Source organism: Leuciscus leuciscus (assembly GCF_965113295.1).
Source record: "Leuciscus leuciscus genome assembly, chromosome: 6".
Lineage (NCBI taxonomy): Eukaryota > Metazoa > Chordata > Actinopteri > Cypriniformes > Leuciscidae > Leuciscus > Leuciscus leuciscus.
Window position 1 is genome coordinate 48250228 of NC_138730.1, and position 27839 is coordinate 48278066.

General features: G+C 43.9%; 1 protein-coding gene across 9 annotated transcripts in view; it reads left to right on the plus strand.

Annotated features, from left to right (window-relative positions):
• Window positions 1-27839, plus strand: part of LOC309501020 (myomegalin) — a 96402-nt gene that overhangs the window by 59306 nt on the left and 9257 nt on the right. For 8 of the 9 annotated variants that reach the window (XM_082172914.1, XM_082172916.1, XM_082172915.1 and 5 more), the window contains 15 exons: window positions 1377-1514; window positions 1618-1797; window positions 2261-2449; window positions 3397-3585; window positions 5043-5082; window positions 5176-5264; window positions 6651-6719; window positions 6800-6906; window positions 10014-10177; window positions 14519-14637; window positions 15018-15157; window positions 15254-15578; window positions 15820-16057; window positions 16940-17056; window positions 17445-17683. In XM_082172914.1, the coding sequence (XP_082029040.1) occupies window positions 1377-1514; window positions 1618-1797; window positions 2261-2449; window positions 3397-3585; window positions 5043-5082; window positions 5176-5264; window positions 6651-6719; window positions 6800-6906; window positions 10014-10177; window positions 14519-14637; window positions 15018-15157; window positions 15254-15578; window positions 15820-16057; window positions 16940-17056; window positions 17445-17683 (2343 nt within the window). The remainder of the gene's footprint in view (window positions 1-1376; window positions 1515-1617; window positions 1798-2260; window positions 2450-3396; window positions 3586-5042; window positions 5083-5175; window positions 5265-6650; window positions 6720-6799; window positions 6907-10013; window positions 10178-14518; window positions 14638-15017; window positions 15158-15253; window positions 15579-15819; window positions 16058-16939; window positions 17057-17444; window positions 17684-27839) is intronic. The other variant, XM_082172911.1, reaches the window with a different exon arrangement.

Consider the following 27839-nt stretch of genomic DNA (forward strand, 5'->3'; position numbering starts at 1 on the left):
TGCACTTTTATGATGGATAGATGCACTTTTATGATGGATAGGTGCACTTTAATGATGGATAGGTGCACTGTTATGATGGAGAGATGCACTTTTATGATGGACAGATGCACTTTTATGATGGATAGATGCACTTTTATGATGGATAGATGCACTTTTATGATGGACAGATGCACTTTTATGATGGATAGATGCACTATTTTGATGGATAGATGCACTTTTATGATGGATAGATGCACTTTTATGATGGATAGGTGCACTTTTATGATGGATAGGTGCACTTTTATGATGGAGAGATGCACTTTTATGATGGACAGATGCACTTTTATGATGGATAGATGCACTTTTATGATGGATAGATGCACTTTTATGATGGACAGATGCACTTTAATGATGGACAGATGCACTTTTATGATGGATAGATGCACTTTTATGATGGATAGATGCACTTTTATGATGGACAGATGCACTTTTATGATGCATAGATGCACTTTTATGATGGATAGATGCACTATTTTGATGGATAGATGCACTTTTATGATGGATAGATGCACTTTTATGATGGATAGGTGCACTTTAATGATGGATAGGTGCACTTTTATGATGGAGAGATGCACTTTAATGATGGACAGATGCACTTTTATGATGGATAGATTAACTTTTATGATGGATAGATGCACTTTTATGATGGACAGATGCACTTTAATGATGGACAGATGCACTTTTATGATGGACAGATGCACTTTTATGATGGATATATGCACTTGTATGATGGATAGATGCACTTTTATGATGATATATGCACTTTTATGATGGACAGATGCACTTTTATGATGGATAGATGAACTTTTTTGATGGATAGATGCACTATTTTGATGGATAGATGCACTTTTATGATGGATAGATGCACTTTTATGATGGATAGGTGCACTTTAATGATGGATAGATGCACTTTTATGATGGAGAGATGCACTTTAATGATGGACAGATGCACTTTTATGATGGATAGATGCACTTTTATGATGGATAGATGCACTTTTATGATGGATAGATGCACTTTTATGATGGACAGATGCACTTTTATGGACTTCAAAACAGAAACAGTCATTCACTGCCATTATAAAGCTTGGAAGAGCCAGGACATTTTTTAATATAACTCTGATTCTATTCGTCTGAAAGAAGAATGTCATATACACCTAGGATGGCTTGAGAGTGAGTAAATCATGGGCTAATTTTCATTTTTGGTTGAACTATCCCTTTAAGTGATCAGATGCACCATTCTGATTTTCTGCAGATGTAGATGTAACGGTTGTGTGTGTTTCAGCGCTCGATCGATGGGATGTTCTGCTGTAACGTATATATGTGTGTGTGTGTTTCAGCGCTCGATCGATGAGAAGTTCCTCTGTCTGGAGGAGAAGGACGCTGAAGTGCATCGACTACAGCTGATGCTGCGCGACAAAGACCGAGACCTGGAGAGACTGCGCTGCGTCCTCAACAACAGCAACGACACCGTCACGGTGTGTGTCATCATCAGCCGTCACACGCACACTGCTGAGCTGTGATGAACTCTCTGAATGTGTGTGTGTGTGTGTGTGTGTGTGTGTGTGTGTGTGTGTGCAGGGTCTGGATGCTCTGGTGCGCAGTAAGGAGCTGGAATTAGAGAGAACACTGGAAATGTGCCGAAAGCTGGAGTGGATGAAACAGCAGAGCGATGAGAAACACACACTCGCTGTTCGAGAGAGAGATGGCGTCATCCAGCGGCTACAAACGGCTCTACACACACACAGCAAAGAGACCGAGGTAAACGCGCTCGCTAGGCTTGAGTCAGATACAAACACATAATTACTGCGTTGCATTTACACATGGCACATCAATACCATGGTACATTTACACACAGCACATCATTACCACGGTACATTTACACACAGCACATCATTACCGCGGTACATTTACACACAGCACATCATTACCGCGGTACATTTACACACAACACATCATTACCGCGGTACATTTACACACAGCACATCATTACCGCGGTACATTTACACACAACACATCATTACCGCGGTACATTTACACACAACACATCATTACCGCGGTACATTTACACACAGCACATCATTACAGCGGTACATTTACACACCTCACATCATTACCGCGGCACATTTACACACAGCACATCATTACCGCGGTACATTTACACACAGCACATCATTCAACAGGCTTACCCTGCGGCAGCTGAGTGTTAGTCTGTGTGTTACAGGAGCTCCGGTCAGTGTTGTTGGGAAAGCTGTCGGCCACTGATGTCCTGCAGGAACTCCAGGCTCATCTCTCCACGAGAGAGCGTCTGTTTCAGGAAGTGATGTCAGAGCGCAGTCTCCAGCTGCAGGAACACCACACACACCTGACGGAGCTGCTCGACACCATCAGCTCCAGAGACCAGGAGATGAAGGTGCCGATGATCAGCAGTTATCATGTTCTGTCCTCTGTGCTGGTCTCCTCATGTCTCCCGTGTTCCCTCAGGATTTCCTCATGTTCTGTCCTGTGTGCTGGTCTCCCGTGTTCCCTCAGGATTTCCTCATGTTCTGTCCTTTGTGCTGGTCTCCTCATGTCTCCCATGTTCCCTCAGGATTTCCTCATGTTCTGTCCTGTGCGCTGGTCTCCTCATGTTTTCTGTGTTCCCTAGAGATTTCCTCATGTTCTGTCCTGTGTGCTGTTGTCTTCACGTCTCCCATGTTCCCTCAGCATTTCCTCATGTTCTATCATGTGTGCTGGTTTCTTCATGTCTCCAGTGTTCCCTCAGGATTTCCTCATGTTCTGTCCTGTGTGCTGGTCTCCTCATGTCTCCCATGTTCCCTCAGGATTTGCTCATGTTTGTCCTCTGTGCTGGTTTCTTCATGTCTCCCATGTTCCTACAGGATTTTCTCCTCTGTTCTCTGTGCTGGTCTCCTCATGTCTCCCATGTTCCCTCAGGATTTCCTCATGTTCTGTCCTGTGTGCTGGTCTCCTCATGTTTCCCATGTTCCCTCAGGATTTCCTCATGTTTCCCATGTTCCCTCAGGATTTCCTCATGTTTGTCCTCTGTGCTGGTTTCTTCATGTCTCCCATGTTCCCTCAGGATTTCCTCATGTTTGTCCTCTGTGCTGGTTTCTTCATGTCTCCCATGTTCCCTCAGGATTTTCTCCTCTGTCCTCTGTGCTGGTCTCCTCATGTTTCCCGTGTTCCCTCAGGATTTCCTCATGTTTGTCCTCTGTGCTGGTCTCCTCATGTTTCCCATGTTCCCTCAGGATTTCCTCATGTTTGTCCTCTGTGCTGGTTTCTTCATGTCTCCCATGTTCCCTCAGGATTTTCTCCTCTGTCCTCTGTGCTGGTCTCCTCATGTTTCCCGTGTTCCCTCAGGATTACGGGGAGAGGTTGGGACGGGTGATATCCGAGCGATCTGCTCAGTTGCAGGAGTTGCGTCGGCAGCTGTCGTCACGGGAACAGGAGCTGCACGATGTGAACCGGGAGAGAGAGAGAGATGTTCCTGCGGTCCGAGAACTGAAGAGACTCCAGAACGTCCTCAAGGAGAAAGACTCCTTCATACAGGTCAGAGAAAACACATTTACACAAGCTGCTCTTTACTGTGTTCATCACTGTAATGATTATTTAAGTCATTATTTGTTCAAGTCATGAGCATTTTGGGCTAAATTTGTTTAAGTGATTTTGAAACTTAATGCCCTAAAACAGACTTAATTTTTACAATTCATTTATCGAGCTTCATCAGATTCACACACTTCTGCTGTTATAGTGTTTTTATTACTATAAATAAGATTATTTTAGATTAATTTCTAATAATTGTATTAATGGATAAACTGCAGTAATGATGTGCTGTGTAAATGTACCGCGGTAATTATGTGCTGTGTGTAAATGTACTGCAGTAATGATGTGCTGTGTGTAAATGTACTGCAGTAATGATGTGTATGTAAATGTACCGTGGTAATGATGTGCTGTGTGTAAATGTACCGCGGTAATTATGTGCTGTGTGTAAATGTACTGCAGTAATGATGTGCTGTGTGTAAATGTACTGCAGTAATGATGTGTTGTGTGTAAATGTACTGTGGTAATGATGTGTTGTGTGTAAATGTACTGCGGTAATGATGTGTTATGTGTAAATGTACTGCGGTAATGATGTGTTATGTGTAAATGTACCGCGGTAATGATGTGCTGTGTGTAAATGTACCGCGGTAATGATGTGTTGTGTGTAAATGTACTGTGGTAATGATGTGTTGTGTGTAAATGTACTGCGGTAATGATGTGTTATGTGTAAATGTACCGCGGTAATTATGTGCTGTGTGTAAATGTACTGCAGTAATGATGTGCTGTGTGTAAATGTACTGCAGTAATGATGTGTATGTAAATGTACCGTGGTAATGATGTGCTTTGTGTAAATGTACCGCGGTAATGATGTGTTGTGTGTAAATGTACTGTGGTAATGATGTGTTGTGTGTAAATGTACTGCGGTAATGATGTGTTATGTGTAAATGTACCGCTGTAATGATGTGTTGTGTGTGAATGTACCGTAAATGTACCACGGTAAAGATGTGCTGTGTGTAAATCTACCATGGTAATGATGTGTTGTGTGTAACTGTACCGCAGTAATTATGTGCTGTGTGTGAATGTACCGTTAATGTACCACGGTAAAGATGTGCTGTGTGTGAATCTACCATGGTAATGATGTGTTGTGTGTAACTGTACCGCAGTAATGATGTGCTGTGTGTGAATGTACCGTTAATGTACCACGGTAAAGATGTTCTGTGTGTGAATGTACCGCGGTAATGATGTGTTGTGTGTAAATGTATTGCGGTAATGATGTGTTGTGTGTAAATGTACCGCGGTAATGATGTGTTGTGTGTGAATGTACTGTAAATGTACCACGGTAAAGATGTTCTGTGTGTGAATGTACCGCGGTAATGATGTTTTGTGTGTAAATGTACCGCGGTAATGATGTGTTGTGTGTAAATGTACCGTTATTGTACTGTGGTAACAATGTGTTGTATGTGCAGGAGTTACTGCAGGATCAGAGCTCCACAGCAGCAGAACTGGGTGAGTGTCACCGCTGTACAGTCAACATTTGATCAATTAAAATGATTCTCTTCATTCTGAGTGTGTGTGTGTGTGTGTTTTTACGTTGAGCAGCTGTGTGTACGAGCAGCTCAGGCGATCTAGAGATTCAAGCGGTCAGAGATGAGCTACAGCTGACCCTCAGAAAACAAAGAGAGACTGAGGTAAAACACACATCAAATCATGTCATTTTTATTTGTATATCACTTTTCACAATCCATGTCCTAAACTTTGGAAACGCCAATGTGTTCATTGAATAAATTAGAAAGGTTATTTGAATACTTATTACCATGGTAATGATGTGCCAGGAGCTATATCTATTTCACAATCTAATTTGTTACAAGAATTCACATCCCAAGAATATGCTTTTTTTGTTTGTTTTCTAGAAATATAATAGATAATGGGTGGATTCAGATAATAGGTGGATTAATGTATGTGGGATGAAAGTGGTTTAGATGGCCAAGCCACATAATGCCAGAATAAAGGCTATAATGGCTGAATACAAACAAAAGAATAATGATAAAAGAATAATGAAGATTCATTGAGTGAGAACAATAGAACATGAATTGAGCAGTTCTCGTCGCCAGGCATTAGATAACAGACTGCAAATGGGTGTTTAAAGGTCAATAAAATATTTGATTAGCATCTTATCAGCCTTCTCTGAAAACTCACATCGATCTTAGAAAATGTTTAATAAAATTCATAGTTTTAGAGATATCATCTTCCTCAGATCTGAAATGAAGCATGACCACACTTGTGGCTTCCGTTTAAGTGGTTATAAGTTGTTATACTACATTCACATAACATTTTTATACATTTTAAAATTATATTCTTAATATTTTTATTTTAGTTTTTTATGTTTGAGCTTATATATCTCTATATTAATAGCAGCCTGAGTAGGCTAATTCTTGAACTGTAAACTGTTGTGTTGGCTTTCTAAATATATGTTGATTATGTGTCTACTCAGAATGACTTATGAGCAGCAACCTTTTTTATTTTGGGTATGTCATTTATACCCCGCTTGCCAGAATGGGGGGTGTGGGGTAAAGGGTTAATACAGTAAAGGTTTTGAAATAATTGCCTGATATTAACTCTGCTTTGGGGCTGCAGACTCACCCGAACCACCCAGAGTCAAAAGTAATACTGAAATATTGTATGAATTATTCTCAAATTGAGCTCACTAGCTGAAATAAACAGTATGGTGGTATGGTAGTGGTTATCAAGCAGGGGGCAATAAAACAAAAACAATACAAGCTTTAAAATAAGCTAAAACAACCAAACATCAAGGCAGTTCTAGACCTAGAAAATCATTTAAATGCCATGGATGTTCTCATACATTTAATTAATGTACATTTGTCTAATTATATGAAATTATAAAATATTAGTAATAATCCTTTTCCAGTAAATCATGAACAACTGGAAAAGTCACAGAGCCTTCAAATATTGTTGTGGACAATGGAGGGGTTTGGAGTCAAAATGGTTGACAAAAAACTGACCTAATTATTTCTCTTTCCTTTTGTGTGTGTGTGTGTGTGTGTGTGTGTGTGTAGCGGGAGCTGTCAGAGTTGCGCTCTCTTCTGGCTGGGAGACATCCTGACACATTGAGCTCTGATCAACAGGTAAGATCATGAATTACAGTCCTGTACATGAGTGCGAGTAGTATATGTGTGTGTGTACTCATGTTGTGTGTGTGTGTCAGTGTGTCCTGCAGCAGCTTGTGTCGGAGCAGCAGGCGCTGAATGAAGCTCTGAGAGCCGAGAAGAGTCTTTATCAGTCGCTCAGAGGCGTCCAGAGTCCAGCAGACAGGTCAGAACACAAGCACAGATCCATAGTATCAGTGTGTGTGTGTGTGTCCATGACACTGATGATATCCATCACTCGTGATGTTGATTTGTCTGTGTATGAATGTGTTGTTGAAATTGTGCCGTTTTCGTTTAGGAATGCACAAAAGTTAAAGGAGGAGTTCAGGAATATTCTGTCATTTTCTGACCATCATGACGTTCTAAACCTGTATGTCTGTGTTTCTTCTGTGGATCACAAAAGACCGACAGTGTATTTGTGTTCAGTCGAGCTACAGTCATCACTCATAAAAACATAAAAAAGAACCATAATAGTCCTATCATGCACTGTGTTCCATGTCTCCTGAAGTCATGTATGTTTCTGTGAGGTTCTGTTGTAACCTGTGTGTATTTAGAGAGAAGGTTCTGTTGTAACCTGTGTGTATTTGGAGAGAAGGTTCTGTTGTAACTTGTGTGTGTTTGAAGTGAAGGTTCTATTGTAACCTGTGTGTGGTTGGAGAGAAGATTCTGTTGTAACCTGTGTGTGGTTGGAGAGAAGGTTCTATTGTAACCTGTGTGTGGTTGGAGAGAAGATTCTGTTGTAACCTGTGTGTGGTTGGAGAGAAGGTTCTGTTGTAACCTGTGTGTGGTTGGAGAGAAGGTTCTGTTGTAACCTGTGTGGTTGGAGTGAAGGTTCTGTTGTAACCTGTGTGTGGTTGGAGTGAAGGTTCTGTTGTAACCTGTGTGTGGTTGGAGTGAAGGTTCTGTTGTAACCTGTGTGTGGTTGGAGTGAAGATTCTGTTGTAACCTGTGTGTTGTTGAAGTAAAGTTTCTGTTGTAACCTGTGTGTGTTTGAAGAAAAGGTTCTGTTGTAACCTGTGTGTATTTGGAGAGAAGGTTCTGTTGTAACTTGTGTGTGGTTGGAGTGAAGGTTCTGTTGTAACCTGTGTGTGGTTGGAGAGAAGGTTCTGTTGTAACCTGTGTGTGGTTGGAGTGAAGATTCTGTTGTAACCTGTGTGTTGTTGAAGAGAAGGTTCTGTTGTAACCTGTGTGTGGTTGGAGTGAAGGTTCTGTTGTAACCTGTGTGTTGTTGAAGAGAAGGTTCTGTTTTAACCTGTGTGTTGTTGAAGTGAAGTTTCTGTTGTAACCTGTATGTGTTTGAAGAAAAGGTTCTGTTGTAACCTGGGTGTATTTGGAGAGAAGGTTCTGTTGTAACCTGTGTGTGGTTGGAGTGAAGGTTCTGTTGTAACCTGTGTGTGTGGTTGGAGTGAAGGTTCTGTTGTAACCTGTGTGTTTTTGAAGTGAAGGTTCTGTTGTAACCTGTGTGTGGTTGGAGTGAAGGTTCTGTTGTAACCTGTGTGTATTTGGAGAGAAGGTTCTGTTGTAACCTGTGTGTTGTTGAAGAGAAGTTTCTGTTGTAACCTGTGTGTGGTTGGAGTGAAGGTTCTGTTGTAACCTGTGTGTTTATTTGGAGAGAAGGTTCTGTTGTAACCTGTGTGTTTATTTGGAGAGAAGGTTCTGTTGTAACCTGTGTGTGTTTGAAGAGAAGTTTCTGTTGTAATCTGTGTGTGGTCGGAGTGAAGGTTCTGTTGTAACCTGTGTGTATTTGGAGAGAAGGTTCTGTTGTAACCTGTGTGTGGTTGGAGTAAAGGTTCTGTTGTAACCTGTGTGTGTTTGAAGTGAAGGTTCTGTTGTAACCTCTGTGTTGTTGAAGATACGTTTCTGTTGTAACCTGTGTGTGGTTGGAGTGAAGGTTCTGTTGTAACCTGTGTGTGTGGTTGGAGTGAAGGTTCTGTTGTAACCTGTGTGTGTTTGAAGTGAAGGTTCTGTTGTAACCTGTGTGTGGTTGGAGTGAAGGTTCTGTTGTAACCTGTGTGTATTTGGAGAGAAGGTTCTGTTGTAACCTGTGTGTTGTTGAAGAGAAGTTTCTGTTGTAACCTGTGTGTATTTGGAGAGAAGGTTCTGTTGTAACCTGTGTGTGTTTGAAGAGAAGTTTCTGTTGTAATCTGTGTGTGGTCGGAGTGAAGGTTCTGTTGTAACCTGTGTGTATTTGGAGAGAAGGTTCTGTTGTAACCTGTGTGTGGTTGGAGTAAAGGTTCTGTTGTAACCTGTGTGTGTTTGAAGTGAAGGTTCTGTTGTAACCTCTGTGTTGTTGAAGAGAAGTTTCTGTTGTAACCTGTGTGTGGTTGGAGTGAAGGTTCTGTTGTAACCTGTGTGTGGTTGGAGTGAAGGTTCTCTTGTAACCTGTGTGGTTGGAGAGAAGGTTCTGTTGAAACCTGTGTGGTTGGAGAGAAGGTTCTGTAGTAACCTGTGTGTTGTTGAAGAGAAGGTTCTGTTGTAACCTCTGTGTTGTTGAAGAGAAGGTTCTGTTGTAACCTGTGTGTGTTTGAAGTGAAGGTTCTGTTGTAACCTATGTGTGGTGGAAGAAAAGGTTCTGTTGTAACCTGTGTGTGGTTGGAGTGAAGGTTCTCTTGTAACCTGTGTGGTTGGAGAGAAGGTTCTGTTGTAACCTGTGTGGTTGGAGAGAAGGTTCTGTTGTAACCTGTGTGTTGTTGAAGAGAAGGTTCTGTTGTAACCTGTGTGTTGTTGAAGAGAAGGTTCTGTTGTAACCTGTGTGGTTGGAGAGAAGGTTCTGTTGTAACCTGTGTGTGGTTGGAGAGAAGGTTCTGTTGTAACCTGTGTGTTGTTGAAGAGAAGGTTCTGTTTTAACCTGTGTGTGGTTGGAGTGAAGGTTCTGTTGTAACCTGTGTGGTTGGAGAGAAGGTTCTGTTGTAACCTGTGTGTTGTTGAAGAGAAGGTTCTGTTGTAACCTGTGTGGTTGGAGAGAAGGTTCTGTTGTAACCTGTGTGTGGTTGGAGAGAAGGTTCTGTTGTAACCTGTGTGTTGTTGAAGAGAAGGTTCTGTTGTAACCGGTGTGTGTTTGATGTGAAGTTTCTGTTGTAACCTGTGTGTGGTTGAAGAAAAGGTTCTGTTGTAACCTGTGTGTGGTTGGAGTGAAGGTTCTGTTGTAACCTGTGTGTGGTTGAAGAAAAGGTTCTGTTGTAACCTGTGTGTGGTTGGAGTGAAGGTTCTGTTGTAACCTGTGTGTGGTTGAAGAAAAGGTTCCGTTGTAACCTGTGTGTGTTTGGACTCCAGCAGTGCTGAGAAGACCCGAGCGCTGGACGAACAGCTTGACTCTCTTCAGGCGCTGCGGGAGCTGCTGGTAAACACACTGGAGACGAGTCGACACACAGCGCTGGCGATGGACCGACACACACTGGAGATGGACCAGGCCGCACGGGTCCAGGCCGATTATGGAGGTGGGACACGGCAGAATTTGGCCTCCGGGCCTGCGGGGGGCACCGACGCTAATCTGAATGAAGCGCTAGTCCAGCATGAAGGATCATAACCCGCCAGAACTGTGTGTTTGTACAGTATATATGTGTGTGTTTAATCCATTTTACCCAGTAGTCTGCCTGTGAATGGTGTGTGTGGTGTTGATGTTCTGTGTTCATTCATGATTTTGAGTTCACACACTTGAGATCCAGAAATGCCTTTATGTTCCATTTGAATTACACAGACTCGTTTTCTGAGAAGCAAATGTAGAAATATGCTGTTCCTCTGTACTGTGTGGGTTTCTAACTTTAAGCTCTGTTTCTGTGACACACACTGTACGAGACGATACTTTAGTGCCAAATGACACTGATTTTACTGCATCATTCAGCTTGCTTTGTTCTTGTAACTGCAAAAATGAAATCTATTTCATGTACTTCAAACTGAAAAGAAATAAATCTAAGCAGATTTCTTGGCCGAAATCCTTTTGTATTTTTTATTTTTTTATTATTATCTATTTCGAACTGTCAGAAATCCCTCTGAATCAGGATAGTTGCTTCCTCAGATTTCCTCCTCAGATTAAGATGAACGTAAACATCACAGGTGAGTGATGACGCAGTAGAAGACGCCACTAGTCACATGTTTTTTTTATTTATCATTGAACAGTTTAGCAGTCGTTCACACATGCATGCAAAGCATTCATCACATTTGCATGGCTGTGACTGTGTGTGGTTTGATGACAATATGCAGATTTTAAATCATTAGCTGAACTATAAAAGATGAAACACCAAAGAAAGCATGCGCTGTTGAACTGGTACTGTTCACTGCATTACTCACACTGTATATCGCAGGATTTCACTGCTGGTTTAATATGCCCCCTCGACTTTGAGTAAGTGAAATTATTTCTGACAGTGTGAGGACATTTACATTTACATTTATTCATGTAAGATGCTTTTATCCAAAGCAGCTTACAAATGAGAACAATAGAAGCAGTTAAACTAACAATAGGACAGCAATATGCAAGTGCTATGACCCTTCTCAGTTTAATCTAACGCAGTACATGTATTTAAATTTTTTTTTTTTTTTTTATAAATAGATATAGAATAGAAGAGAAAGTGTAAGTATTAATCGATCAAGTGTTGCCGAAAAAGATGCGTCTTCAGCCGTTTCTTGAAAATGGCTACGGACTCAGCCACTCTGGTTGAGTTAGGCAGATTATTCCACCAGCAGGGAACAGTCATGGTGAAGGTCCGAGAAAGAGATGTTGTGCCTCTTTGAGATGATGCACCACAAGACAACGTTCACTTGCAAGTTTCTGGATGGCACGTAAGTCTGAAGTAATGAGTTTAGGTAAAAGAGGACCAGGATATAATGTTACTTCTGCTTTAAATAAAAAAATAAGTCAATCTGATGTTTAGATCCTCAGTCTATCGGTCGCTCATCTCTTTATCAAATAATTCTGAAGGTCAGAGGTCACCATAGGGCATTCCTATGTACCTCCTGTTGTGCCGGTGGCCATTATTACTGCTGATGGTTTAAACTCTAGCTGAGGCATCGTGAACCTTTGACATCTTAAACTAGCTGAACGAGTGACTTTTATAACACCATCTCTGGGTCTTTGCACCATTATCAATATAAAACACAACATCTATATTTATCTGTCAATATAAAACCCTTAATTTATATTTATCTGTCAATATAAAACACTTCATCTATATTTATTTGTCAATATAAAACACAAACTATATTTATCTGTCAATATAAAACACTTAATTTATATTTATCTGTCAATATAAAACACTTCATCTATATTTATCTGTCCTGCATGACAACATGCACAAATTTTCCATTCTTACAATATATCACATTATTGATCTGTATACAGATCTGAAGATTTAAAGATTCCAATGATCCTTTGATGAGCATGAGTGGAATAAAGTCACTTTGATCTCTAGTGTAACTGCTTATCTGTAGTTCATAGTTAGTTTCATATTCTAGCAGTACGACAGTCATATTTCTTTCTTTCTTCTTTCTTTGCTACTGTAGTTTCAGGCATTTTATGTATCTAGAATGGCAGAGCAGAAAGTAACTGTAAAGGGATTGTTCCCACAGAAATAATCTTTCTTTCATCATTACTCTCATTATGACTTTCTTTCTTCTGTGAAACACAAAAGAAGCGCTTTAGAGAAACACAAACACTGACCTCCACTAACTTTCATTGAATGGTCAAAACCAAACACTGTGACAAATATGTTGTTTTGTAAGGGAGGGGGAGGGAGGGAGGGGGAGGGGGAGGGAGGAAGGAAGGAAGGAAGGAAGGAAGGAAGGAAGGAAGGAAGGAAGGAAGGAAGGGAGGGAGGGAGGGAGTGGGAATGAAGGGAGGGAGGGAGTGGGAATGAAGGGAGGAAGGGAGTGGGGAGGAAGGGAGTGGGGATGAAGGGAGGAAGGGAGTGGGGATGAAGGGAGGAAGGGAGTGGGGATGAAGGGAGGAAGGGAGTGGGGATGAAGGGAGTGGGGATGAAGGGAGGAAGGGAGTGGGGAGGAAGGGAGTGGGGAGGAAGGGAGTGGGGAGGAGTGGGGATGAAGGGAGGAAGGGAGTGGGGATGAAGGGAGGAAGGGAGTGGGGATGAAGGGAGGAAGGGAGTGGGGATGAAGGGAGGAAGGGAGTGGGGATGAAGGGAGGAAGGGAGTGGGGATGAAGGGAGGAAGGGAGTGGGGATGAAGGGAGGAAGGGAGGAAGGGAGTGGGGATGATGGGAGGAAGGGAGTGGGGATGTAGGAAGGGAGATAAGGAGTAGGGATGGAGGAAGGGAGTGGGGATGATGGAAGGGAGGGAGTGGGAATGAAGGGAGGAAGGGAGTGGGGAGGAAGGGAGTGGGGATGAAGGGAGGAAGGGAGTGGGGATGAAGGGAGGAAGGGAGTGGGGAGGAAGGGAGTGGGGAGGAAGGGAGTGGGGAGGAGTGGGGATGAAGGGAGGAAGGGAGTGGGGATGAAGGGAGGAAGGGAGTGGGGATGAAGGGAGGAAGGGAGTGGGGATGAAGGGAGGAAGGGAGTGGGGATGAAGGGAGGAAGGGAGTGGGGATGAAGGGAGGAAGGGAGTGGGGATGAAGGGAGGAAGGGAGTGGGGATGAAGGCAGGAAGGGAGGAAGGGAGGAAGGGAGGAAGGGAGTGGGGATGATGGGAGGAAGGGAGTGGGGATGTAGGAAGGGAGATAAGGAGTAGGGATGGAGGAAGGGAGTGGGGATGATGGAAGGGAGGGAGTGGGAATGAAGGGAGGAAGGGAGTGGGGAGGAAGGGAGTGGGGATGAAGGGAGGAAGGGAGTGGGGATGAAGGGAGGAAGGGAGTGGGGAGGAAGGGAGTGGGGAGGAAGGGAGTGGGGAGGAGTGGGGATGAAGGGAGGAAGGGAGTGGGGATGAAGGGAGGAAGGGAGTGGGGATGAAGGGAGGAAGGGAGTGGGGATGAAGGGAGGAAGGGAGTGGGGATGAAGGGAGGAAGGGAGTGGGGATGAAGGGAGGAAGGGAGTGGGGATGAAGGCAGGAAGGGAGGAAGGGAGTGGGGATGATGGGAGGAAGGGAGTGGGGATGTAGGAAGGGAGATAAGGAGTAGGGATGGAGGAAGGGAGGAAGGGAGTGGGGATGATGGAAGGAAGGGAGTGGGGATGAAGGAAGGAATGAAGGGAGGAAGGGAGTGGGGATGAAGGGAGGAAGGGAGTGGGGATGAAGGGATGAAGGGAGGAAGGGAGTGGGGATGAAGGGAGGAAGGGAGTGGGGATGAAGGGAGGAAGGAAGGAAGGAAAGACGGAAGGGAGGGGATCAAGGAAGGAAGGAAGGAAGGAAGGGAGTGGGGATGAAGGGAGGAAGGGAGGAAGGAAGGAAGGACGGAAGGAAGGACGGAAGGGAGGGGATCAAGGAAGGAAGGAAGGAAGGAAGGAAGGGAGTGGGGATGAAGGAAGGAAGGGAGTGGGGATGAAGGAAGGAAGGGAGGAAGAGAGGAAGGGAGTGGGGATGAAGGAAAGAAGGAAGGAAGGAAGGAAGGAAGGAAGGAAGGAAGGAAGGAAGGAAGGAAGTGGGGATGAAGGAAGGAAGTGGGGATGAAGAAAGGAAGGGAGGAGGGGAGTAAGGGAGTGGGGATTAAGGACGGAAGGAAGGAAGGAAGGGAGGAAGGAAGGAAAGGCAGCAGGACAGAAGAACGGATGATAAACAGGTTTGGCTGGAGGTTCGGCTCTGGAAACACAAATAACCAGAGACGTAGAGAGACAGAATGAGGCGACGACTCAAATAAAGGAGTGTGTAAGGAGGAATCTGAATGTCTGTGATGTTTCCTTCCAGAATTCAGCAGTGATGAAGATGAGGAAGATCCTGACAGCAGTGATGAAGATGAAGAGTTCACCGACAGCATCGAGGACGATGACATCACACTCACAGCTCAGAGTCTGACGAGCGCTCAGGTAACGAGATACACACACTTGTTCAGCATCAGTGATCACACACTCCTTCTGATGATCTGGTCTGATGAAGGCCACACTTTACTGTGAAGACCACGGGATAATCAAACGTTTGTTTAATTCACATCTAGCTGTAAGCTCCTTTATCTTTATACTTGTAAAAGAAAGTGTCATTAACTCATAAACACAGTTACATGTAAACCTTCTAAAAATCTAATATTCCTTATAAATTGGCTCTTCTCTTTGATATGTTCCACCTGACTCCCTGTGTCGACAGGAAATGCATCAGCACACATAGGAAAGAAAGCAGGGCTCGTTGAGCCGTTTCATGGATTCTTTAACACTGTTAGGAGTTATTGTACTTCACTGTGTTCTCCTGTCAGAGAGCTGAGGAGGGTGCCAGGCCGGTGATGTCCCAGAATGCATCAGAGGGGGTAAGATGTGATGAGGTGGAGAGAAATCGAGACGAATGTAAGACGGTTGAAGTGATGGCCCAAGCTGATTCCTCACTTACTCACGTCAGGTATAACATCCATCAGCTTCACACACACACACACACACACACACACATCAGCTTCTGTCTGCTGCTCTGATGTGTGTCGTATCTCTGCTCTCGTAGAAACACACCTGAAGAACGTGTTGCACTGGATCACAGTGAGTCTGGATCAGCAGTGAAGGAGGAGGTGTGTGTGAGGAGTCGAGACCTGGAGAAGTGTGAAGCAGACCGGAGAAACTCCCATGAGCCTCAGAGAGATTACCGTACGTTCAGCGAGGAAGAGGAGGAAGAGTCTGATTATGAAGATGGAGAGGAAGATGTGCGAGCGCATCGAGGGAAGCGCGGGCCGCCATGTGTGAAGCTGCGGGAGAGCAGGAGGAAGAGGAGGTGCACCAGACCACACTCACTGGACCTCGGAGCGCTGCTGTCACACACACCTGCAGCTCAGGTAACCAATCACTAGTGCTGTCACACACACCTGCAGCTCAGGTAACCAATCACTAGTGCTGGTTCAGCCTGACCTGTTAACTCACCCTTAGTTAACTGTCATACAGCGAAGTGCAGACTGCAGTATTAAAAAGCTCAGGTCAGAACATTAGGTCTCGTTCACTGATATTAGTTATGTCGAACACACACACTTCAGCTATGCAGCGTGTGTGAAGCTTTCAGTGTGTTTGCGTTATAATCAGGATGATGAAATGGAGAGAGAGGTCGAGGGCGACAGCAGCGGGTCGAGCGGCGGAGGAGGCGGAGCTGTCGGGTTCTGGCAGCATGTGGAGGTGGGGCTTCGGGAGCAGGCGGAGCGTCTCCGTAGCGACCTGGCTGTCAGTCGTCAGGAGAGCCGCGAGCTGCAGGAGAGACTGATGGTGTCAGAGGCGACAGTGCATGCGCAGGCCGAACAGCTGAATGACTACAGAGAGCTGCTCAGTGAGGATACACTCACACACTCAAACACTCACACACACACACACACACACACACACACACACACACACACACACACACACACACACACACACACACACACACACACACACACACACACTCATGCTGTCATACAGAAGTAGAAGTCAGCATGAGGAGGAGAAATTGAGCAAAGGTTTTCTAATATAATTTTCCCTCAAGTTTTGCTTCATTGAATCTGTCACCCAAATCTTACTGAATTCTTACATTTCACCATCCGTCCACTGACTACGATACATTCGATACGATACATACCGTAAATGTCTGATAACGTCACACACATTCCAATATGACTGTTCAGACTGAAGTTTCATTGCAAAACATCAGAGCTGTATCTGATTTAAGTTTCAAATCAGAATCATAAAGATCAGATTCTATCTGATTATGAAAAACACAGATCTGAGTCTGAACGCAGCCTAGTCATAGACACAGCTGCGATTGTGCTGTCTGATCTGATCTCTGTCTGATCTGGTCTCAGTCTGATCTGTTCTCTGTCTGATTTGTTCTCTGTCTGATCTGGTCTCTGTCTGATCTGGTCTCTGTCTGATCTGTTCTCTGTCTGATCTGGTCTCTGTCTGATCTGGTCTCTGTCTGATCGGTTCTCTGTCTGATCTGGTCTCTCTCTGATTTGTTCTCTGTCTGATCTGATCTCTGTCTGATCTGGTTTTGTCTCTGGTCTTGTCTCTGTCTGATCTGGTCTCTGTCTGATCTGTTCTCTGTCTGATCTTTTCTCTGTCTGATCTGTTCTATGTCTGATCTGGTCTCTGTCTGATCTGGTCTCTGTCTGTTCTCTGTCTGATCTGTTCTCTGGCTGATCTGTTCTCTGTCTGATCTGGTCTCTGTCAGCGGACAGCGCCGTCCAGCGGGACAGCAAGCAGGTACAGGTGGATCTTCAGGATCTGGGATACGAGACGAGCGGGCGCAGTGAGAATGAAGCGGAGCGAGAGGAGGCCAGCAGCCCCGGTACACACACACTACACTAGTGCTTCTGTCAAACCTTTTCATTACAAATGATATTATCAGCATGACAATCCGAATGAAACATCTAATGGAAAAATGAAGAATGACTTTTGGTTTAATAAACACTGAAGCTCCATGATCTGATCAGAGTCAAAGGATCAGTCTTACATTTGATTAGTCAACTAAATGTAGAGCCCAGTTTTCAAAATCCTAAAACTTTGTTTATAAGGTTTTACATGGAACAAAATTCCATGTGCTCATATTACGGGACGCCTCTGTGCCTCTGATACGGTTCCTCTCAGTCTCAGACGTTTAGCACTGGATGAAACTCTAGTGAAAGATCTGCCGCATGTCTTGACGTGTTTGTTTTCCTTTCCTCCATCTGTGTCAGAGTTTGATGAGCTGGAGATGTGCGGCTCTCTCTCGGTGACGGGGAACCAACGCTGCGGTTGGCATGGCGACAGTGACGCCACTCAGACAGACGACCCGTCCTCACTGAAGTGTTTGGTGCAGGACCTGCGCGCGCAACTCTCTCGCTGCCACAAAGTGATCCGTGGCCTGCAGCTGCGCATGCGCTCGCTCTCGACCACCTCCGACTACGCCTCCAGCCTGGAGCGCACGCCGCGCAAGGTAACGCCATCTATTACTGTACTGACGCCGCAAGGTAATCTATTACTGTACTGACACCGCACAAGGTAACGCCATCTATTACTGTACTGACGCCGCGCAAGGTAACGCCTTCAATTACTGTACTGACGCCGCGCAAGGTAACGCCATCAATTACTGTACTGACGCCGCACAAGGTAATGCCATCTATTACTGTACTGACGCTGCGCAAGGTAATGCCATCTATTACTGTACTAACGCCGCGCAAGGTAATGCCATCTATTACTGTACTGACGCCGCGCAAGGTAATGCCATCTATTACTGTACTGACGCCGCGCAAGGTAATGCCATCTATTACTGTACTGACGCCGCGCAAGGTAATGCCATCTATTACTGTACTAACGCCATCTATGACTGTACTGACGCCATCTATTACTGTACTAACGCCATCTATTACTGTACTGACGCCATCTATTACTGTACTGACGCCATCTATTACTGTACTAACGACATCTATTACTGTACTGACGCCATCTATTACTGTACTAACGCCATCTATTACTGTACTAACGCCATCTATTTCTGTACTGACCCCGCACAAGGTAATGCCATCAATTACTGTATTGACGCCGCGCAAGGTAATGCCATCTATTACTGTACTGACGCCGCGCAAGGTAATGCCATCTATTACTGTACTGACGCCGCACAAGGTAATGCCAACTATTACTGTACTGACGCCGCGCAAGGGTAATGCCATCTATTACTGTACTGACGCCGCACAACGTAACGCCATCTATTACTGTACTGACGTCACGCAAGGTAATGCCATCTGTTACTGCACTGACGCCACGCAATGTAATGCCATCTGTTACTGCACTGGTGCCACGCAATGTAGCGCCATCTGTTACTGTACTGACGCCGCATAAGGTAACGGCATCTATTACTGTACTGACGCCACGCAACGTAACGCCATCAATTACTGTACTGACGCCACGCAATGTAACGCCATCTGTTACTGTACTGACGCCGCGCAAGGTAACGCCATCTGTTACTGTACTGACGCCGCGCAAGGTAACGCCATCTATTACTGTACTGACGCTGCGCAAGGTAATGCCATCAATTACTGTACTGACGCCATGCAATGTAACGCCATCTATTACTGTACTGACGCTGCACAACATAACGCCATCTGTTACTGTACTGACGCCACGCAATGTAACGCCATCTGTTACTTTACTGACGCCACGCAATGTAACGCCATCTGTTACTGCACTGACGCCACGCAAGGTAACGCCATCTGTTACTGCACTGACGCCGCGCAAGGTAATGCCATCTATTACTGTACTAACGCCATCTATTACTGTACTGACGCCATCTATTACTGTACTAACGCCATCTATTACTGTACTGACGCCATCTATTACTGTACTAACGCCATCTATTACTGTACTAACGCCATCTATTACTGTACTGACCCCGCACAAGGTAATGCCATCAATTACTGTACTGACGCCACACAACGTAACGCCATCTATTACTGTACTGACGCCACGCAAGGTAATGCCATCTATTACTGCACTGACGCCACGCAATGTAATGCCATCTGTTACTGCACTGACGCCACGCAATGTAATGCCATCTATTACTGTATTGACGCCGCGCAAGGTAATGCCATCTATTACTGTACTGACGCCGCACAAGGTAATGCCATCCATTACTGTACTGACACCGTGCAAGGGTAATGCCATCTATTACTGTACTGACGCTGCGCAAGGTAATGCCATCAATTACTGTACTGACGCCGCACAACGTAACGCCATCTGTTACTGTACTGACGCCACGCAATGTAATGCCATCTGTTACTGTACTGACGCCGCGCAAGGTAACGCCATCTGTTACTGTACTGACGCCTCGCAAGGTAATGCCATCTATTACTGTACTGACGCCGCGCAAGGTAATGCCATCTATTACTGTACTAACGCCATCTATTACTGTACTAACACCATCTATTACTGTACTGACGCCATCTATTACTGTACTAACGCCACCTATTACTGTACTGACGCCATCTATTACTGTACTGACGCCGCGCAAGGGTAATGCCATCTATTACTGTACTGACGCCACACAACGTAACGCCATCTATTACTGTACTGACGCCACGCAAGGTAATGCCATCTGTTACTGCACTGACGCCACGCAATGTAATGCCATCTGTTACTGCACTGACGCCACGCAATGTAACGCCATCTGTTACTGCACTGGTGCCACGCAATGTAGCGCCATCTGTTACTGTACTGACGCCACGCAATGTAACGCCATCTGTTACTGCACTGACGCCACGCAATGTAACGCCATCTGTTACTGCACTGGTGCCATGCAATGTAGCGCCATCTGTTACTGTACTGACGCCGCACAAGGTAACGCCATCTGTTACTGTACTGACGCCGCGCAAGGTAACGCCATCTATTACTGTACTGACGCTGCACAAGGTAATGCCATCAATTACTGTACTGACACCGTGCAAGGGTAATGCCATCTATTACTGTACTGACGCTGCGCAAGGTAATGCCATCAATTACTGTACTGACGCCGCACAACGTAACGCCATCTGTTACTGTACTGACGCCGCGCAAGGTAATGCCATCTATTACTGTACTGACGCCGCGCAAGGTAATGCCATCTATTACTGTACTGACGCCGCACAAGGTAATGCCATCCATTACTGTACTGACACCGTGCAAGGGTAATGCCATCTATTACTGTACTGACGCTGCGCAAGGTAATGCCATCAATTACTGTACTGATGCCGCACAACGTAACGCCATCTGTTACTGTACTGACGCCACGCAATGTAATGCCATCTGTAACTGTACTGACGCCGCGCAAGGTAACGCCATCTGTTACTGTACTGACGCCTCGCAAGGTAATGCCATCTATTACTGTACTGACGCCGCGCAAGGTAATGCCATCTATTACTGACGCCACACAACGTATTGGATTGGTTCAGGTCGTACTTGGCTGATAGAACGTTTTGTGTTAGCCTCGGCGACTCTGTGTCATCCTCTGCTCCCCTCTCATGTGGGGTCCCACAGGGCTCAGTGCTTGGCCCTCTCCTCTTCTCTCTTTACCTACTCCCGCTTGGCTCCATAATTAGGAAGCATGGGATTCTATTCCACTGTTATGCGGATGACAGCCAAATTTATGTACCTCTTAAGAAAAATGATACCAGCTCTGTTATTGCATTAATGAAATGTCTGGATGACATCAAGGCCTGGATGTCTTTAAACTTTTTAAATTTTAATCATGACAAAACAGAGGTGATGGTTTTTAGTGGATCTACTGGAACCCCCCTGTCAGATCTTGGTTCCCTAACCCAGTACATGAAACCCACCATTACAAACCTGGGGGTGAAGATGGACCCCGATTTTAAACTTGAGAGCCAGATTAGGTCTGTCGTGAAATCAAGTTTCTTTCACCTGAGGCAGCTGGCCAAAATAAAACCAATTCTTTCCAGACAGCATTTTGAGACAGTAGTCCACGCTTTCATAACCACTCGGCTGGATTACTGCAACGCACTGTATGTGGGGGTCAGTGCGTCGACCATCTCTCGGCTCCAGATGGTACAGAACGCTGCAGCTCGACTTTTAACTGGTACAAGAAAGCATGAGCATATTACCCCCATTTTAGCCTCACTCCACTGGTTGCCCATTCATTTTAGAATTAATTTCAAAATTCTTCTATTTGTTTTTAAATCCTGCAATGGTCTTGCCCCGCTATACCTCTCTGAGCTTGTACAATTTTATACTCCTTCCCGGTCTCTCCGGTCAGCAGATCAGCTGCTCCTGAGAGAGCCTAAAACAAAGCGGAAGCTCAGAGGGGATCGTGCCTTCGCAGTGGCAGCTCCAAAACTTTGGAATAGTCTGCCTCTGCACATCAGACAGGCCTCCTCTCTGTCTGTTTTTAAATCCCACCTAAAGACCCACCTCTTTTCCTTGGCTTTTAACACCTAGTAGGAAGTTGACTTCATTTATTTTATTTTAAGGATTTTATATTGATTTGTTGTTAAATTTTTAATTTTGTTACTTTATCTATTTGAGTCTATTGTACTATTATGCTTCTGTTTGTTATTTATTATTATTGTATTATTATTTTTGTGTGCAGCACTTTGGAAACCGTGTGTTTATTTAAATTGTGCTATATAAATAAAATTGGATTGGATTGGATTGGATTACTGTACTAACGCCATCTATTACTGTACTAACACCATCTATTACTGTACTAACGCCATCTATTACTGTACTGACGCCATCTATTACTGTACTAACGCCATCTATTACTGTACTGACGCCATCTATTACTGTACTAACGCCATCTATTACTGTACTAATGCCATCTATTACTGTACTAACGCCATCTATTACTGTACTGACGCCGTGCAAGGGTAATGCCATCTATTACTGTACTGACGCCACACAACGTAACGCCATCTATTACTGTACTGACGCCACGCAAGGTAATGCCATCTGTTACTGCACTGATGCCACGCAATGTAATGTCATCTGTTACTGCACTGACGCCACGCAATGTAACGCCATCTGTTACTGCACTGGTGCCACGCAATGTAGCGCCATCTGTTACTGTACTGACGCCGCACAAGGTAACGCCATCTGTTACTGTACTGACGCCACGCAAGGTAACGGCATCTATTACTGTACTGACGCCACGCAACGTAACGCCATCAATTACTGTACTGACGCCACGCAATGTAACGCCATCTGTTACTGTACTGACGCCGCGCAAGGTAACGCCATCTGTTACTGTACTGATGCCGCGCAAGGTAACGCCATCTATTACTGTACTGACGCTGCGCAAGGTAATGCCATCAATTACTGTACTGACGCCGCACAACGTAACGCCATCTGTTACTGTACTGACGCCGCGCAAGGTAATGCCATCTGTTACTGTACTGACGCCGCGCAAGGTAACGCCATCTATTACTGTACTGACGCTGCGCAAGGTAATGCCATCAATTACTGTACTGACGCCGCACAACGTATCGCCATCTGTTACTGTACTGACGCCACGCAATGTAACGCCATCTGTTACTGCACTGACGCCACGCAATGTAATGCCATCTGTTACTGCACTGACGCCACGCAATGTAACGCCATCTGTTACTGCACTGGTGCCACGCAATGTAGCGCCATCTGTTACTGTACTGACGCCGCACAAGGTAACGCCATCTGTTACTGTACTGACGCCACGCAAGGTAACGGCATCTATTACTGTACTGACGCCACGCAACGTAACGCCATCAATTACTGTACTGACGCCACGCAATGTAACGCCATCTGTTACTGTACTGACGCTGCGCAAGGTAACGCCATCTTTTACTGTACTGACGCCGCGCAAGGTAACGCCATCTATTACTGTACTGACGCTGCACAAGGTAATGCCATCAATTACTGTACTGACGCCGCACAACGTAACGTCATCTGTTACTGTACTGACGCCACACAATGTAATGCCATATGTTACTGTACTGACGCCGCGCAAGGTAACGCCATCTGTTACTGTACTGACGCCGCGCAAGGTAACGCCATCTGTTACTGTACTGACGCCGCGCAAGGTAACGCCATCTATTACTGTACTGACGCTGCGCAAGGTAATGCCATCAATTACTGTACTGACGCCGCACAACGTAACGTCATCTGTTACTGTACTGACGCCACACAATGTAATGCCATCTGTTACTGTACTGACGCCGCGCAAGGTAACGCCATCTGTTACTGTACTGACGCCGCGCAAGGTAACGCCATCTGTTACTGTACTGACGCCGCGCAAGGTAACGCCATCTATTACTGTACTGACGCTGCGCAAGGTAATGCCATCAATTACTGTACTGACGCCGCACAACGTAACGCCATCTGTTACTGTACTGACGCCACGCAATGTAATGCCATCTGTTACTGTACTGACGCCGCGCAAGGTAACGCCATCTATTACTGTACTGACGCTGCGCAAGGTAATGCCATCAATTACTGTACTGACGCCACGCAATGTAACGCCATCTATTACTGTACTGACGCTGCGCAAGGTAACGCCATCTATTACTGTACTGACGCTGCGCAAGGTAATGCCATCAATTACTGTACTGACGCCACGCAATGTAACGCCATCTATTACTGTACTGACGCCACGCAACGTAACGCCATCAATTACTGTACTGACGCCACGCAACGTAACGCCATCTATTACTGTACTGACGCTGCGCAAGGTAATGGCATCAATTACTGTACTGATGCCGCACAACGTAACACCATCTGTTACTGCACTGATGCCACGCAGTGTAGCGCCATCTGTTACGGTACTGACGCCGCACAAGGTAACACCATCTATAATTCCCTGTACAGATGCCGTGCAAGTTAACGCCATCTATTACTGTACTAACCCCGCGCAGGGTAACGCCATCTATTACTGTACTAACCCCGCGCAAGGTGACGCCATCTATTACTGTACTAACGCCGCGCAAGGTAATGCCATCAATTACTGTACTGACGCCGCGCAAGGTAATGCCATCAATTACTGTACTGACGCCGCACTAAGTAACGCCATCTGTTACTGCACTGACGCCACGCAATGTAATGCCATCTGTTACTGTACTGACGCCGCACAAGGTAATGCTATCAATTACTGTACTGACGCCGCGCAAGGTAATGCTATCAATTACTGTACTGACGCCACGCAATGTAACGCCATCTGTTACTGTACTGACGCCGCACAAGGTAACGCCATCTATTACTGTACTGACGCCGCACAAGGTAACGCCATCTATTACTGTACTGAGGCCGCTCAAGGTAATGCTATCAATTACTGTACTGACGCCGCGCAAGGTAATGCCATCTATTACTGTACTGACGCTACGCAAGGTAACGTCATCTATTACTGTACTGACGCTACGCAAGGTAACTTCATCTATTACTGTACTGACGCCGCACAAGGTAACGCCATCTGTTACTGTACTGACGCCGCACAACGTAACGCCATCAAATACTGTACTGACGCCACGCAAGGTAAAGCCATCTGTTACTGAACTGACGCCGCGCAAGGTAACGTCATCTGTTACTGTACTGACGCCGCGCAACATAACGTCATCTATTACTGTACCGATGCTGTGCAACGTAACGCCATCTATCGCACAAGGTAATGCTAGCTGTTACTGAATAGACGCATCGTTCAGAGTTAGATCACATTATACTTTGATATGTTTATCTGAAATACTTGACCGTGACTGGTCAGTCACTAAACTGTGTAATGGATTGTTGATTTCATGTCACTCCACATTCTCTTGCTTCTGTGTTTCCTTCAGATGAATTAAATTATTTTTTATTTTTTTAAATGTATACTGTTTATTTGACAGGGACAGCACACAATTTAAACAATTGCACCAGAGTTAGCTAACAGCTCATTTGCATCTGTTGTCCCTGGACAGGTAGACAAAACAAAAACAAAAGACTCAAGACAACCACTAAACAACAAATACACTACATAAATTTACAAAAAATACATATTATCCATCAATTCAAAATTGATAAAAACGGTTTGATGTATACATGTGCAATGATGTATACATGATGTATACATGATGCAATCATTAGTAGTGACACTCTTGTGCTGATTTTAGCCAAATTTTGAGGCTGGCTTTAAATACTGCAAAACTTCCTGAGTTTCTAATGTTTGTGGGTATTGAGTTCCACTTCCCCACTACTTTAACAGAGAAGGCGGATTGACCAAAGGTTGTCTTTCTAAAATGCGGTACCAAATCACCCCTAGTTGATGCTCTAGTTCTACTGGCACTGCCACTGCCAGAGAATACTATGCATCCTCTAAGAGGAGGGGGTGCAAGATCATGAATAACTTTAAACATTAGACATTCGTCCGAATAAAATAAGAAATTCTCAAAATTGAGAAGGTTATATTTTTTCAGGATATTACAATGATGATAATCCTTAGTTTTTTTTGTCTAATACTTTAAAAATTTGTTTGTAAAGTGAATACATAGGCTTGAGAGTAGTCACTCCTGCCTGTGACCAGGTTGTTATACAGTAAGACAAATGGGGAAAAATCATCGTGTGTACAAAAAGTTTTGCAGCAGACAGTGACAAATTATGCCTGATACTCTTAAAATTTTTTAGATTAAACTTAACAGTCTTGATGACTTTACTAACTTGTTTTTTGAAGTTCAAATTTGTGTCAATTATGATGCCTAAATATTTAACATGTGTCACAGATGTAATGACTTCACCGTTAATTAAAGTATCAGGATTAACTGAATTATTAATCCTCGCTGTAAAATACATGCAAACTGTTTTACTTAGATTAAGGGTCAAACATGAATTTGCCAGCCAATCCGACACCTTACTCATCGAAGCTGTCAGTTTTGCTGCAGCGTGTTCTTTAGATCTTGCATGGGTAAAAATCACAGTGTCATCAGCATACATTTGGATGTTAACATCTGGACATGTTTGAGGGAGGTCATTTATATATACAAAATAAAAGAGGTCCTAAAATAGACCCTTGAGGGACCCCTGAAATACAGTTTGCAAATGAGGAACACTTATCACCCACTCTTGTACATTGTTTTCTGTTATTCAAATAGGATTCCATCCAGGTCATGGTATTAACGGATAAATTAAATTTAGAAAGTTTCGATAGTAAAACGTTGTGATTAACCTTCTTAAAATCTAAAAACACAGCTCCGACGACACCGCCTTTATCAAATAGACTTTTGATTTGTTCCACAAAAAAACAATTTGCTGTTTCTGTCGAGTGATGCTTTCGGAAGCCAAACTGCATCGGGTGCAAAGTAAATTCACCTTCATTTAGATGAGAGACTAGCTGATCACAAACAACCTTTTCTGTAATTTTAGAAACTATTGGAAGTATACTAATGGGTCTATAATTTGATGTGAGTGTTCTATCACCTGTTTTTAAAATTGGAGTCACTACTGCAGCCTTCCAAGATGAGGGAAAATAGGAATTTGTTATTGACAAGTTTATCAAATGAGTTAAAGGCTTACATAGTATTCATTTATAATTTTTCAAGAATTTTGAATCAAAATCAAAAACATCCTTAGACTTGGATCCTTTCAAACAATCAAGTGTTTTCATTACTGTATATTCTGAGACATTTTTGATTGTGAAAACAGGGAAATCATTATTTGCCGATGCAAGTACTCTTGGTCTTAGACCAAAATTCTTGGCTAGACACTGTACTGAATCTACAAAGAATGAATTAAAGATCGTAGCTATTTCTCCTTTATCTTCTCTCACTTTTGATTGTTCGTTTATTACCCAATTTTGAACAGATTTACGCTCCTTCTTTGTAATGCTATTAATATTTTCCCAAATTAATTTACTATTTCCCTTAGAGTCATTGATTAATTTAATAAAGTAATCAGCTTTAGCCTGCCTTAGATCTTTTACTACTTTATTTCGTAATTCTTGGAATTTTCTCCTGTCATGTGGTAGTCTGGATTTAAGAGTTGCCTTCAGTGCTAAGTCTCTTTGCTTCATTAACTTCCAAAGATTCTCATTTAACAATGGCAGATTATATTTTTTACGTGAATGTAAGACTTTTTTGCAAAACTCATTTTTAGTCTCACTAACTCTGGTCATCATAATATTAGATGCCTTTTCTATATCATCAGACTGCAGAACATCATTCCAGTCCAAGTGCTTTAATTTATCCTCAAATGGACCGACTAAGGTTTTAGGTATAACATTAAAATAACTTTTACCCTCTTGTCTATAAAATAATCTTTGTTTTGTCAATTTTCTAATGATTAAGGTCAGATTATGATCTGACATGCCAGTTATCAAATAAAAATATTTTGTAATTCTCTCAGGCTTATTACTAAAAATCAGATCTATTTGTGTTTGTGATGATTGAGTAATCCTGGTTGGGCCTTGAATCATTTGAGCGAGATTAAACTGATCTGATATACTTTTGAGTTTTTTCCTGCTTGCTTTCTCAGCCCAGTTTATGTTAAAATCACCTAATACAATTAGTTCAGTCATTATATTATTAGAATTTAGGGGTCGGTATATACCTGTAACAATAAAAGAATATGAGGGGACAATACAATAGAGACAGTAATGCTTTCAAGTTCTTGTG